This window comes from Astatotilapia calliptera, chromosome 13, assembly GCF_900246225.1.
Source record: "Astatotilapia calliptera chromosome 13, fAstCal1.2, whole genome shotgun sequence".
In the NCBI taxonomy this organism is placed as follows: domain Eukaryota; kingdom Metazoa; phylum Chordata; class Actinopteri; order Cichliformes; family Cichlidae; genus Astatotilapia; species Astatotilapia calliptera.
This window is the reverse complement of record NC_039314.1, coordinates 13471564-13484676: the sequence shown is the minus strand read 5'-3', so window position 1 is coordinate 13484676 and position 13113 is coordinate 13471564. Positions and strand designations below refer to the sequence as shown.

At 44.2% G+C, this 13113-nt stretch overlaps 1 protein-coding gene across 1 annotated transcript; it reads right to left on the bottom strand.

The window, feature by feature from the left end:
* Window positions 1–1720: 1720 nt before the first annotated feature.
* On the bottom strand, window positions 1721–6165 carry gdf10a (growth differentiation factor 10a). Its single transcript, XM_026190207.1, has 3 exons — window positions 5626–6165; window positions 2935–4088; window positions 1721–2793 (listed from the first exon to the last, which is right to left on the bottom strand). Exons 1-3 carry the CDS (start codon window positions 5867–5869, stop codon window positions 2602–2604), a joined length of 1590 nt encoding a protein of 529 aa, XP_026045992.1. The 5' UTR covers window positions 5870–6165; the 3' UTR covers window positions 1721–2601.
* Window positions 6166–13113: the final 6948 nt, after the last annotated feature.

The window sequence follows — 13113 nt, the reverse complement described above, 5'->3', positions numbered from 1 at the left end:
ATGGAAAAACAAATATTGTTCTTGGTCCCCTGCTCGCCTCGTTTCATTTAGGCTTTTAGGCATTTTGCGCTCTGAACGTGAGCCTAGACTACTGTGGTTTTCTTGGTTGGAATTGACCATTGTAAGTACTCTCCTGTGACCATGATTGCGGTTGACATGGGGTTCACTTTCTAATAGCAGACTGTAGGTCCAGACTGTAAATGGGATCAGTTAAGAAATTTGGTGGGGAGGAACAAAAAAAAAAAAAATTGAATTTGTTCATTACATTAAAGCCAGCCTATTTTAAAGCTACAACTTCTATTAATGTAAGCATGATTTATATAAGCCCTAATTACAGTCATCATCCTAATTTAAAAGGTGGTTAGGCGCTGTAAATCGTAACATGGTTTTGCAGTTACTGAACATTTCCACTTGTGTGGAGAAAACTGAATCACGCTTTTGTACGTCAGGCATCTCTCCCTCCCCTCCTGTGTCACACGCCGACGTCTTCAAACGTGGATTTAAAGATAATCTTTTTGTGTTTCTTGTCATCTCGTCTTTTCAAATTTCAGTAAAACAGAGCTACACTTTGTATTTTCAAGTTTCATCGTACCACAGACCTCCACCTTTTTTATTGGCTAAAAGGAAATGTTCAGCTGCTTCTACAGGGTGCTCTAAAAAGAGCAGACACAAACATAAAATGCATGTGAGTAAAAATATTCACAATCTTTTATAAAAGACGCATCGCTGTCTATTGTATCTGTTGGTACAGATTTTAATGAGCCTGTCTTATTTGGGAATATCTTGTTTTACTTTAACATTAAAGGATCTTCTCCTGCTGATCACTGTCAAAAAAGCCACATGAACTTGTTCTGATTCATTGCTTTAAGACAATAGAACCTTCCCAAAATGGGTGAATACTCTTGGATGGAAAAGGGAAAAGCTTACAATGGAAAAAGCCATGCTGGAAGGAGGGATGGCACACTTATTATAGCTCCAGTTACATGCAGCACAAGGGTTCGGACTCGCGTCCCCTTTCCCCAAAATTTCTCTGCCTCTGAGACAAAATTGCTGTCCAGTCGCAGAAAACTTCAAAGCCACTTGTGGTTGAGAGCAGATGTGGAAACTGCCAACTTTTGAGACTCAAGGCAATGTAGCCACAGAGTAATGAGTTAATAATTAAATGGTTCCCTCTGTCATTTCAGTGTCAGTTTGACACACTGTTTTGGCACCACATGGGTCAGCTTCCTCCTGAATAAAAGCGACAAGCAGTTGAACTGAAGTGGTTGAGATCATCTATCTGTGGCCATCTGTTTAAAAAGAACAAAAATAAATCTGAAGAAAAGAAAACCATTTACTTGGAAGCACTCTGCTTCTGAACATGGATAGAAGAGAGGAAGTGCAGCGGGTTTTGAATTTCAAGTGTCTGACGTCCTAATATGCGCTTGCCTGCTTCCTCCATCAACCATTAACCCGCGGCGGCCGCATCAGTCACATTATTTGAAGAACAACAGACGCATGAGCCTTTGGTGAGGTGTAATAATGGGTTCAAGGGGGCTCTCGGGGAATGTCGGCTATCTTTGAGTGGAACCTTCCTGCTTTTGTGCTCGGCTATTTTGAAACAGCGGTGCCCTTTTAGGATTGTTTTGACAGAAAAGTTCACCCTGACGAATCAAGCATTACGCACGATAATGTCCAAGAATAACAAACTGTGTGAAACAATAATGTTCCAGCAAGAGCATTTGGATTAAATTATGTCTTTATTCTAACTTATAGAATGCTACTTTTTCATAATTTAAACAATACACATGTACAATCTCATCTAATCATACATATAATCTAACCATGAGAAATTATCTTTTTTTTTAAACCAAGTTTCACATTTAAAATAGAAAAATATTTCTGGTTTCATTATAACATTCTTGAAGTGTTATGAGGGGGCGGGTGGGTGCAAATGAATTCCAGATGCTCTCCACAGTTCATTGGATACTTCCTTTTTAAGATATAAAGAGCAATAAAGTACAATATCTTGCAACGTCACATATATGTACAATGTGGCGTGATTAGTTTAAAAGTAGGAACAGCTATACAGAGTATGTAAAAATGCATACATTTTTCATCATCTCCACTGTTTGTATGTTTTCGCATAAGCTGCCTGATGACACAGTAACAGTCTCTTACTTAAAGTCTTTGCATCCAAAGAAAACGTGAACACAAACTCACTGTGAGCTGTTTGAAAAATAAGTACATTCTGCCATTAAAAACAACAAAAAAAATCCCTTAAATATTTCTGTCCATGAAACATCAATATTATTTCAAACAGAATGAAAACTACTGGGCTTTTTATGTATTTCTTTTCTGTTACACATGTGGAGCATCAACTTTACATGTGTGACTCTGTTCCTCTTGCGAGCGCAGATGCCAGACAATGTGTCTCTTCAACTCTGCTGCCCCGGGACAGAAGAGATGGAAGTAATTTCACTATAGCCTATGTTCCTCTAGGAATAATGACAGCCAAAGTGACTCTGTTTTTCAATATCAGGAAACCGCTTAACAGAGGTATGGTTGTGTCCATGTTAGTCCAGTTTTTCTGTTTCTCTTCAATCTGTTTCCAGCTCTTTTTTATCTGCAGGAGCAGGACTGGACAGTCATGTTAGGATAAACCTTGAGCACTGGGTTTCTGGATTCATCCTGGTAGAGCACAGCCAGGGGACTCATATTTTCTGGTACGCAGCAGGGCTCAGGAATCCCAGGGATAATTCCAACTGCCCGGACTATGCTCTGAATGGTGGCATGGTTAGTTGGCTTCACCACCTGGAAAAGTTTGAGTGAAGGAGAAACATGCAAATGAGAAAATAAATACGAGAGATTAGAAAGTGCACATTAAGGTTATCAGTGTAGCTCACGTGAACCAAAAGAACCTACATAACACGGCTTGGATGATTGTGCTCCTACCTTGGGCATGGGAAAGCCACATGTGCCAGCACAATAGTAAGCATCAAAGGCTTTGGGTGCTATGACCCACTCATTCCAGCCAATATCTGTGAAATCCACTCTGAGGTTCCTCCTCGAACAGCCTTTGTGCTGGGTGTTACTCCACTGCCGCCTCCTGGCTTTGCGCATTGTTTGTTCATCAAACCTCAGAACAGGTGACAGTGTATTTGTGCTTCCCTTGTGCTTCTTTCCATCTTTTCCCTCATTTCTCCTCTCATGCATTTGCCCATCACTGACAGTCAGTTTGTGGCTATCTTTGAGATTTTCCACAGTTGAATCATTGGTTTTGATGCCCTGTGATGTTCTTTCTCCATCTTTCAAAACCTGAGATTCATGCGCTTTTCTAACTTGCTCCACATCTTTTTCCTCCTCGCTCTTCCTCTTCTTTTCCTTCCTTCCTGGTTTAGTCTTGTGTTTGAGTGTCAGGTACCATGTGCTCTTCCAAAGGTCATCTTTCCTGTATGAATCAGGTCTGTAGTCAACCTCGGGCAGCTCATTGTTCTGGATGGGGTCAGAGAGCAGATTTGCTTCCCTTCTCACGCGTCCTTTCACCTCTGGTGAGGAGTTAGGTCTGTGCAGGAGCTGAGAGGAATATGAGGGCTCTCCTCCCTCGTTAAACGGGTCATATCTCTGTAGGCTTGCAGCCACACTATTGGGCTCGTCTAAGGCCTGGTCATTTGCATACAGTAACAGGTAGGGCATACTGCCAGCAGAGAGGATCTCCTCTGGTTTCGTCCTGAACTGTTGCTTTAACTCCAGTTCAATTGACACCAACAGATGACCCCTGTCCCGCGCCTCCTTAATGACCTGGGTCACATCTTTCATCTGCCACACCCCTCTCCTGTGGGGGTGGAAGGTTACATTGCCTAGAAATGACCCCATTGACCCAGATCTGACCTCTGACCCAGAGGAGAAGGAATAAAGGAGCAAGCTGATAGACAGAGAAGGGTGCACGGCTGAGGAGCGGCAGGTTGAGCTCTTGAAGCGTTTACAGAACCAGGGTTTTTGATACGAGTGTCTGTTCAGCAGGAAGTGGAATGTGGCAGAGAGGATGACCTCTGAGTCCTGGAGGGTTGTAAGGTTTAGTCGGTACATCATCCTGTGGTCAGCAGAACCTGCAAAAATAATCAATCAGCCAGTCAGTGTGAGGCAGGCAGGTGAAAAGCACTCTGCAAACTTTTGTTTTATTCCATTTCACCGTCTTAAAATCCAGAAATGCTTTTTGCAGATTTACTCAGAAACAGTTTTGCAGTTTTATTTTATTTTTTTTAAATCACTCTTAAGCTTTTGAGTGCTGTTTTTTGGAGTGGATAATTTAGCCTAAATTAGTCTGACTTTCTGGATGTTTGACTTTTGGGACAGTACATATACTGTGATTAGAAAATAGAAACATCTGCCAGCACAGGCAATGGCAACAGGAACTGAACCTTATTTGAACTCAGGCATTTGAGCTTTAAGTGATAATCTAGATAAAGTTTGATTGACTCCGATGGAAACGAACATTAATGAATTCCCACATGAAAAGGAAAGGCATTTGGAAAATGGTTAACATATTACAGCGAAAGCCCGTATCTGTGGTAAAATCTAAAAGAAATGTGGGACAATTAAACACCTCTCTTTAAACTGTTGTGTTACATGACTGAGCTCAGTGTCTGGTGCACAACTTCATTGCTTGGTAGGATTTCAGAAGGTGCCCTTAAGAGGAACCAGACTCCGCGGATCTGGCTGGCAGAGGTGGAGGGGTGGAGGGGGCGGCGGGGAACAGAGAGCTACATATTCATGATGAACATTTACTTCAACAGCAGAGTTATTGTTCATTGTGTAAGAGTTCAGCGGAAGTATAGACTGACTCAAAAGATATACATTACCCTGGAATCGCCTGCATATGGAAATGCTTACCTCAGTTTCTCTTAAAGCTTCCCCTTAAGTTTAATACAGCCTGCAGTGTCTACCCAGACACCAAGACATAATCAACTGTTTTAACAGATATTACATTGTTGCAAAAAAAAAAAAAAAAAAAACCTCCTACATCTCTGCTTGGGTTACACCAAGCTTTTGCAGTAAAAATACACTAGTGTTATGATATGTTATCTGAGAGCTATGTAGGATGTACGTGCCTGTGAATTGTGTTTATAAAAACAGCAGACAGAGAGGGACGACTGTGCTTTAATTCTCTCGACTCCAGGACGTTACTCTTGTCCTGTATTAACCGCAGAGGCCGACTGTCCCTTAGGTTTCACTGTGATATATTTTACCGGACACTGCACGCAGGGAATCACGTGCATTCTTGCGCGTCTGTCCGGGGTAATTGATCAGACTGTGCGCACAAGGGGCACAGCTGCTACCACAAACACAGCGTGCCCGCAGTGTCCCAAAATCATTTAAATACATTCTCAGACTGTTCCAAAACAATCGCACCTATTTAAAGCATCTGGACGAGACACGCAACCCCAGAGTGTTTGCACTTCTAATGGTGAGGATCAGACACTTCTCCCAACACATTTATATGTTTGTGTTGGATTAGAGTTCCAAGAATAACCCACACCTTTATTTTATTTTTTTAAATTTTTGATTCCATTATTAAATATAAATGAAAGCTTTTGGAGCTCTTCTGATTAAGGCTATAGATTGAACGCTGTTATTTTCACACACCTTGGCTAGCTCTGAAACTCCTAACGGTGTTTCCCTCTTTCAGGCGGTTTTCCTTGTTGTATTTCTCGTACAACCTGTACATGTGCTGAGAGACCACTTCCTCCCCCAGGTCATCCGAGAACTGATTCGACGAGGGCTGGAGGAAATTGCCATCTTCGGTTACTGTCCTAAACGATGCTGCGCCCAGGAAACAGTTAAACATCACCAGGAACAGGTGCGAGGAACTCGTGCCGAGAGCTGCCATTTCAGTGTTGAAATGAAGGCAAAATTTAAAAAAAAAAACCCCAAAAAGTCCAAGAGGCAAAACTATCCAAAGTCGCGCCAAAGCAATCCAGACTAGAAAAGCAGTGCGCAAATGCTGCACCTCTCCTCTCACTTTCACCAGCGCGTCTCTCTCTTCTCTGTCAGCTGTGCAGGACCTGGATGCTGAATGTTTTAGTCCGTGGCAACAGTTAGAGCTGCTACTTTTACACTTGAGTCTCTGTGAGCGCCAGAGGCTTGAGGGGGTTATACCGGAGCGGTGAGAGGCGCTGACGTATACTCATGTGAGCCAACGAGTACTCGGCAGAGCGCGGAGCCAGAAGTGGAGGTCATGATGTTCACCCCCCCCCCCCCCTCCTCCTCCCCCACACGCGCGCACGCACACACAGACTCTGATGGTGTTGTTGTTGATGATGTCCTTATGCTCTTTTGCATTAGTGAAACACAAACACAGATCAAGTTTCAGGAGTAAACTTGAACTCAGTTGTTTAGCAAACTCAACAAACTGTGTTTTTTCTATTTGTGGGCAAAGTAATTCCACCTCACAATTTCCAGCTCACCACATTATTTCCAGTAACTGCTTTTGACACGCTCTCAGTCACACATAATTAGCATAGAAATACCTACAATAATAGTCTGACCAACCACCCAAGGGCTATTGTTAGGACAGTGATCCACATTTTATGCTGTGTGCTGTTTTTCTCCGTGTGTGTGAGAGAGAGAGAGAGAGTTGGTAGTGAAAGACTGTGAGATGAAACTCTTTTGAAGGACTTACTGTGATTTTATTCATGGCAAACAGAACATGGCCTCTGCTGGGGTTGGTGGATCTAAACTCAGCAAAGTCCTCTCTCTGCTGTGTATGTATTTTTTTTATTTTGTGTGTGTGCATGTGTGCATACAAGCTATTTCCAGTGTGTGTCTCCACTGTCTGGAGTTCTGTACCAACAATGCTTGTTTTGTGGAAGTGGTGGTCTCCAGCAGAGAGGCTGTAACTAGCTGGGCCTCTCGGGTTATTCTCCACACACACAAAAACACACACAAACACACACACACACAAAAGCGTGCACGATAACACGTAGAGAGAGCTACTTAGTACCTTTCTGGCCCCCAAGGGCCCCACAGGATACTCTTTTTCAATATGTTACATAGAAGCAATAGGTCCTAAAGTTGGACCCTTCTCATGATTTTCTTGAAATGTGTGTGTGTGTGTGTTCATACATATTAGTGTGATAGCAGAGGAGCATTCTGTTGGATGTGGCGTGCTTTAGACTTTTGTCATAGCACACAGATACATGAATGCTTTGTCTCTCTTCATACCATGTTGAGTTAAAAAACAAAACATGATAAATGGCTGTGGTCATTTATCTGATTGCAAGAAAACTCATTTTAAAATGTCATCTTTAAAAAATAAGAACTGTGAGAAATCCAGTGAGGATTTAAAAGAGACGTTTTATGAATGACCACTCTATAAATCAAAACTCATGGCTACGCAAACAAACTGAACAATATGCTATTGCTTCTTTGGAAGTTATATCATTAGAAAAAAGTTGCCTAACTGCAAACTGTCTTTCCCTGTTATTAACAAGCCATTAAACACTTCTTTCATTATGACAAAATGGGAGTGTCTTGTTGCTATAATTTAAACCACCACATGGTTATAAACAAAGAGATCTTTTGCATTTAAGACAAAATGAGTGGCTTGAGACAAAATACAGTTATTCCTACTGAAACACGTTAACATCTTGAAAATAACACAGAGAGAGACGGAAAGTGATATGTGGAAAAAGGGCGTTAGGTTCAAAATAAATGATCCCGTGGAGAAAAAACCCCCAGCCCAATCTAAGTTTACGTGTGAGGAAGACAACATGAAATGGCTGTGAACTCTAACGCTGAATATGTAGGGCAGTGTGAGATTAATGTTGGGCATTACATTAATGCTGCTCTCTCCATCATGACTATGAGGACAACAGCCTTGCTATGTGAGAAAACCCCCACAGAGAAACCGCCATAATCTAAAACTAACTGTTCAACCCCACATATGCGAGTAGTCAGACTCACACTGAGATCAGAATTCACACATTTTGATTTTAATAAATATAACCAACTTACATGCATAACAGCCTTTATCAGGATAAGTGTGCTGCAGTGATATGCAGTGAAGTGACCTTAAAACCAGAAGTAGCGTTAAAAACACAAGTAAAACTGCAGAAACCAACACACAGCATGCATCACTGCACTGTCATGGCAGAGTGAAGACATCCCTGCATCTCCTATTATTGATCATTTAATTGTATTTTATCAGAGGGATTCCAAACTCCAGAGCCTTCAGGAACTCGGGGCGGACCTCATCAACACCAGGGGCTCTGCCACCAAGGAGTTGTTTAACTGCCTCAGTGACCTCGCCCCCGGAAATTGGCGGGTCATTCCCCTCATCCCCAGACTCTGCTTCCTCCTCGGAAGACGTGTCAGTGGGATTAAGGAGGTCCTCGAAGTATTCCTTCCACCGCCTGACAATTTTCTCAGTCGACGTCAGCAGCGCTCCGCCAGCACTATACACAGTGCAGGTAGAGCACCGCTTTCCCCTCCTGAGACGTCTGACGGTTTGCCAGAATCTCTTCGAGGCAGCCCGAAAGTCTTTTTCCATGGCCTCTCCGAACTCCTCCCACACCCGAGTTTTTGCTTCAGCCACTGCCCGAGCCGCATTCCGCTTGGCCTGTCGATACCTGTCGGCTGCCTCCGGAGTCCCACAGGCTAACCAAGCCCGATAGGACTCCTTCTTCAGCCTGGTGGCTCCCTTCACCTCTGGTGTCCAGCATTTGGTTCGGGGATTACCACCACGGCAGGCACCAACCACCTTGCGGCCGCAGCTCAATGCAGCAGCTTCGGCAATGGAGACGCTGAACATGGTCCATTCGGACTCAATGTCCCCAGTCTCCCTCGGAATGCTGTTGAAGCTCTGCCGGAGGTGTGCGTTGAAGATCTTGCGGACTGGGGCCTCTGCTAGACGTTCCCAGCACACCCTCACTACGCGTTTAGGTGCACCAGGTCTGTCCAGCGTCTTCCCCCGCCACCTGATCCAACTCACCACCAGGTGGTGATCAGTTGACAGCTCAGCCCCTCTCTTTACCCGAGTGTCCAGAACATATGGTCGCAGGTCTGGTGATACGATTACAAAATCAATCATCGACCTACGGCCTAGAGCATCCTGGTGCCACGTGCACTTATGGACACTCTTATGTTCGAACAGGGTGTTCGTTATGGCCAAACTGTGATTAGCACAGAAGTCCAATAACAGAGCACCGCTTGGGTTCAGATCAGGGAGGCCGTTCCTCCCAATCACGCCCCTCCAGGTCTCGCTGTCGTTACCCACGTGAGCATTGAAGTCTGCAATGTTGCGTGGAGATCAGGGGCAGTACCTGTGGACTGGCAGACCGGGGTGGTGGTCCCCATCTTCAAGAAAGGGGACCGGAGGGTGTGTTCCAACTACAGGGGGATCACACTCCTCAGCCTCCCTGAGAAAGTCTATGCCAGGGTGCTGGAAAGGAGAGTTCGTCCGTTAGTCGAACCTCGGATACAGGAGGAACAATGCGGTTTTCGTCCTGGTCGCGGAACACTGGACCAGCTCTTTATCCTCTCCAGGATACTTGAGGGTGCATGGGAGTTTGCCCAACCAGTCTACATGTGTTTTGTGGACTTGGAGAAGGCATTCGACCGTGTCCCTCGGGGTGTCCTGTGGGAGGTGTTGCGGGAATATGGGGTGTCTGGCCCATTGCTACGGGCCATTCAATCCCTATACAACCGTTGCAAGAGCTTGGTTCGCATTGCCGGCAATAAGTCAGACTCGTTCCCGGTGGGTGATGGGCTCCGCCAGGGCTGCCCTTTGTCTCCGGTTCTGTTCATAATTTTTATGGACAGGATTTCTAGGCGCAGCCAAGTGGCGGAGGGCTTTCGCTTTGGTGGCCTCAGAATCTCATCTCTGATTTTTGCAGATGATGTGGTTCTGTTGGCTTCATCGGGTGAGGGCCTCCAGCTCGCACTGGAGCGGTTCGCAGCCGAGTGTGAAGCACCTCCAAATCTGAGGCCGGAAAAGGGTGGAGTGCCCACTCCGGGTCGGGGATGAGTTCCTGCCCCAAGTGGAGGAGTTCAAGTATCTCGGGGTCTTGTTCGCGAGTGATGGGAGAAGGGAGCCGGAGATCGACAGACGGATTGGGGCTGCAGCTGCAGTAATGCGGACGCTGCACCGGTCCGTCGTGGTGAAGAGGGAGCTGAGTGTAAAAGCGAAGCTCTCAATTTACCGGTCGATCTACATCCCTACCCTCACCTATGGCCACGAGCTGTGGGTAGTGACCGAAAGAACGAGATCGCGGATACAAGCGGCAGAAATGAGCTTCCTCCGAAGGGTGGCTGGCCTCTCCCTTAGAGATAGGGTGAGAAGTTCGGCCATCCGGGAGGGGCTCAGAGTAGAGCAGCTGCTGCTCCACATCGAAAGGAGCCAGCTGAGGTGGTTCGGGCATCTGACAAGGATGCCCCCTGGGCGCCTCCTGGGTGAGGTGTTCCAGGCATGTCCCACCGGGAGGAGGCCCCGGGGCAGACCCCGGACACGCTGGAGAGATTATATCTCTCGGCTGGCCTGGGAACGCCTTGGTATTCCCCCGGATAAGCTGGAGGAGGTGGCTGGGGAGAGGGAGGTCTGGGCCTCTTTGCTTAGGCTGCTGCCCCCGCGACCCGGCCCCGGACAAAGCGGATGAAAATGGATGGATGGATGGATTCCAAACTCCAAAACATGCAAACATTATTAGAAATTGCCAAATACTTTATGTATAATCTGGATTTTTGTCAAAACTTTTGTAAAAAAATTCGTAGATGCACTGATTCAAAGCTACTAGACTAGACTAGTTTTATAATCCAGGTCTGGAGCGAAAGTTGTTACTGTCTACTGATCTCTGCAGCAGCACTGAACTGTGAAGCCCCACTCAGGCTGTGTTACAGGGCCACGGTGTGTTATAGTTTGTTCAACATGGAGGTCCACTCGTAGGGCCGTCCAAACCAAACAGAACTTGTGCTCTACTCTCTGTGGGGGAATGGAAGAGTGTGAGGAATTAACATGCTTGTGTGTGTCTGAGTCTGTGTGTGGTGCATGGACTGATGGTGTATCTGGAAGTGCTCCTAGTTTAGCACCTTTGCATGTTGGGTGAGAGTTTCTGGTTCCAGAGAATAACACTGGGGGTCTAATGGATGTTTGTGCATCAGCATGGGGAATTTGTTAGGGATCAACTATATGCTAGTCATCCTCTAGTACTGATGTTTTGGTTTCTCAAAAAAACCCACAAAGTGATGTTTATATATTTTTGATGGGCGGGTTAAATGTCATGTCTTACACTAAAATTAATAAAGAATGGTTAGTTTATGGCTAATATTTGTGTGTTGCATGTTTTTAGGCTTGACATGGTATTGATATTCTCCATTTGAATGTTTTAAAGAAAACATTTCAGAAATATATTCAACAATTTTGTTTAAACGCTTCAGTATCTATCCATATAAGTTTTTTTTTCTTTTAAATTTCGTGCCTGTGTTATTATATTTTCAGGTTGTATGTTAGCCCATATCTCCTATTCTAATGAACACAATATCCCATGAACCTCTGGTGAATTTCTTCACACTTGGACCAAATGTTCTCTTTGACTTAAGGATGAACTGATCATAATTCATTATTTTGTTATATCTTGACATTAATTTATTAATGATTTAGTCTAAAGGGATGAAATGACAAGTTACTACAGCCACAAACTTCAATAAAGGAAACAAACTAGTCTTATTTTTTTTTCTTTAATTCAATCTGTTTTGACAATATAGTGTATGTCCTTCACTGACATTCTCAGTCACCTGAGGAGTTGCTCTGCTGTTGTGCCTTATACATTGCACTACTACAGAAGCCATTGACATTAAATCATCAAATGTGAAATGTCCACCATGCTAACCTTGTTATCCATCCATCCATCTGTGACCAAAAAAGACCAATTGGAGCACAAAGTGATCACAACAAGTGTGGCTAAACGCCACTCACTTACTGCCATGGACTGCCACCAAACACACTAAACTGTAACAAATTACAGCAAAGCAAAATAACAATGTGCTTCGATGGAAGGGCAGCACAACAACCCAGCTAAAACGCACTAAAGAGAGTTTGCTCAGTCACAGTAAATACCTTAACAAAAAAAACAAAAGAAGAAAAACCAAAAAAGAACCAAAAAAAAAAAAAAAATCCTCTGATGTTTAGGCTTGCTAAAAGAGTCCAAAATATCCCGGATGAGCCCCCATTTATGTTTCAAGCCGGCTCAAAAGCCACAATGTAAAGTGGAGACAAACACCAGACTTTGTAAAAACATTGGTTATATTTTAAATTACTTAATGATCTCATCTAAAAATGACAGCCAAGAGAGCGTGGCGAGTTCTGGCGTGAAGAGGCGCCTCCCCTCCAAGCTGATCTTTGGCTTTTATCCGCCTCTCATCAGGTGTAGACAATCAGCAATTAAGCCCAGGCAAAACCCCAAACTCTCAAACTGCCCCTGCAAGGAAAGCAAGGGTTGTAATGGGGCATATAACTATATTTAGCGTCTAGTTGTGTACTGAATTTAGACTAATCAGTGCCAACTTTTATACATTTGCAATTGCATAGCTTACTGGAATTAATATATGAATGAATTATTAGTATCAGCTTTATTGGCCAGCCTTATAGATGCATTAATACATACAGAAACATTTACAGATTATCCAGGGTTGTGATTATTTCCAGAAATATACTGTATTTTGGTCACTGCAAACAAAACCTTCTTCCAATGAGGTGAAGAAGTCTAGTGGCAGAAGAAGGCACATCTTGGGGAGCTACGAAAGGCGAGGAATGTCATCTACTTTGCTTAGTACATGTAAATGAGAGTGAGAGTCAGCATGAGTGTGTAATGTATGTGTGTGACTATGGAGACTGTAGTTATGCTACAGGGTATACCTCTGTGACCCATTCACATGGTTAATAAAACATTCATAGAAGCAGAAGAATGTTATGGTTTGTGCATATGTGTCTGTGTGTGTCTGTGTGAATGTATGTGTAGGCAATCGTTTGTATGTCCTTGTGTCTGTGATGTTGGGCCTCCTGCAGTGACCCCACGGAGTGCACCATTCTGTCCACAAACAAAGAGCCGGCTGTTTCCCCCCGACTTCAACTGCGAACTG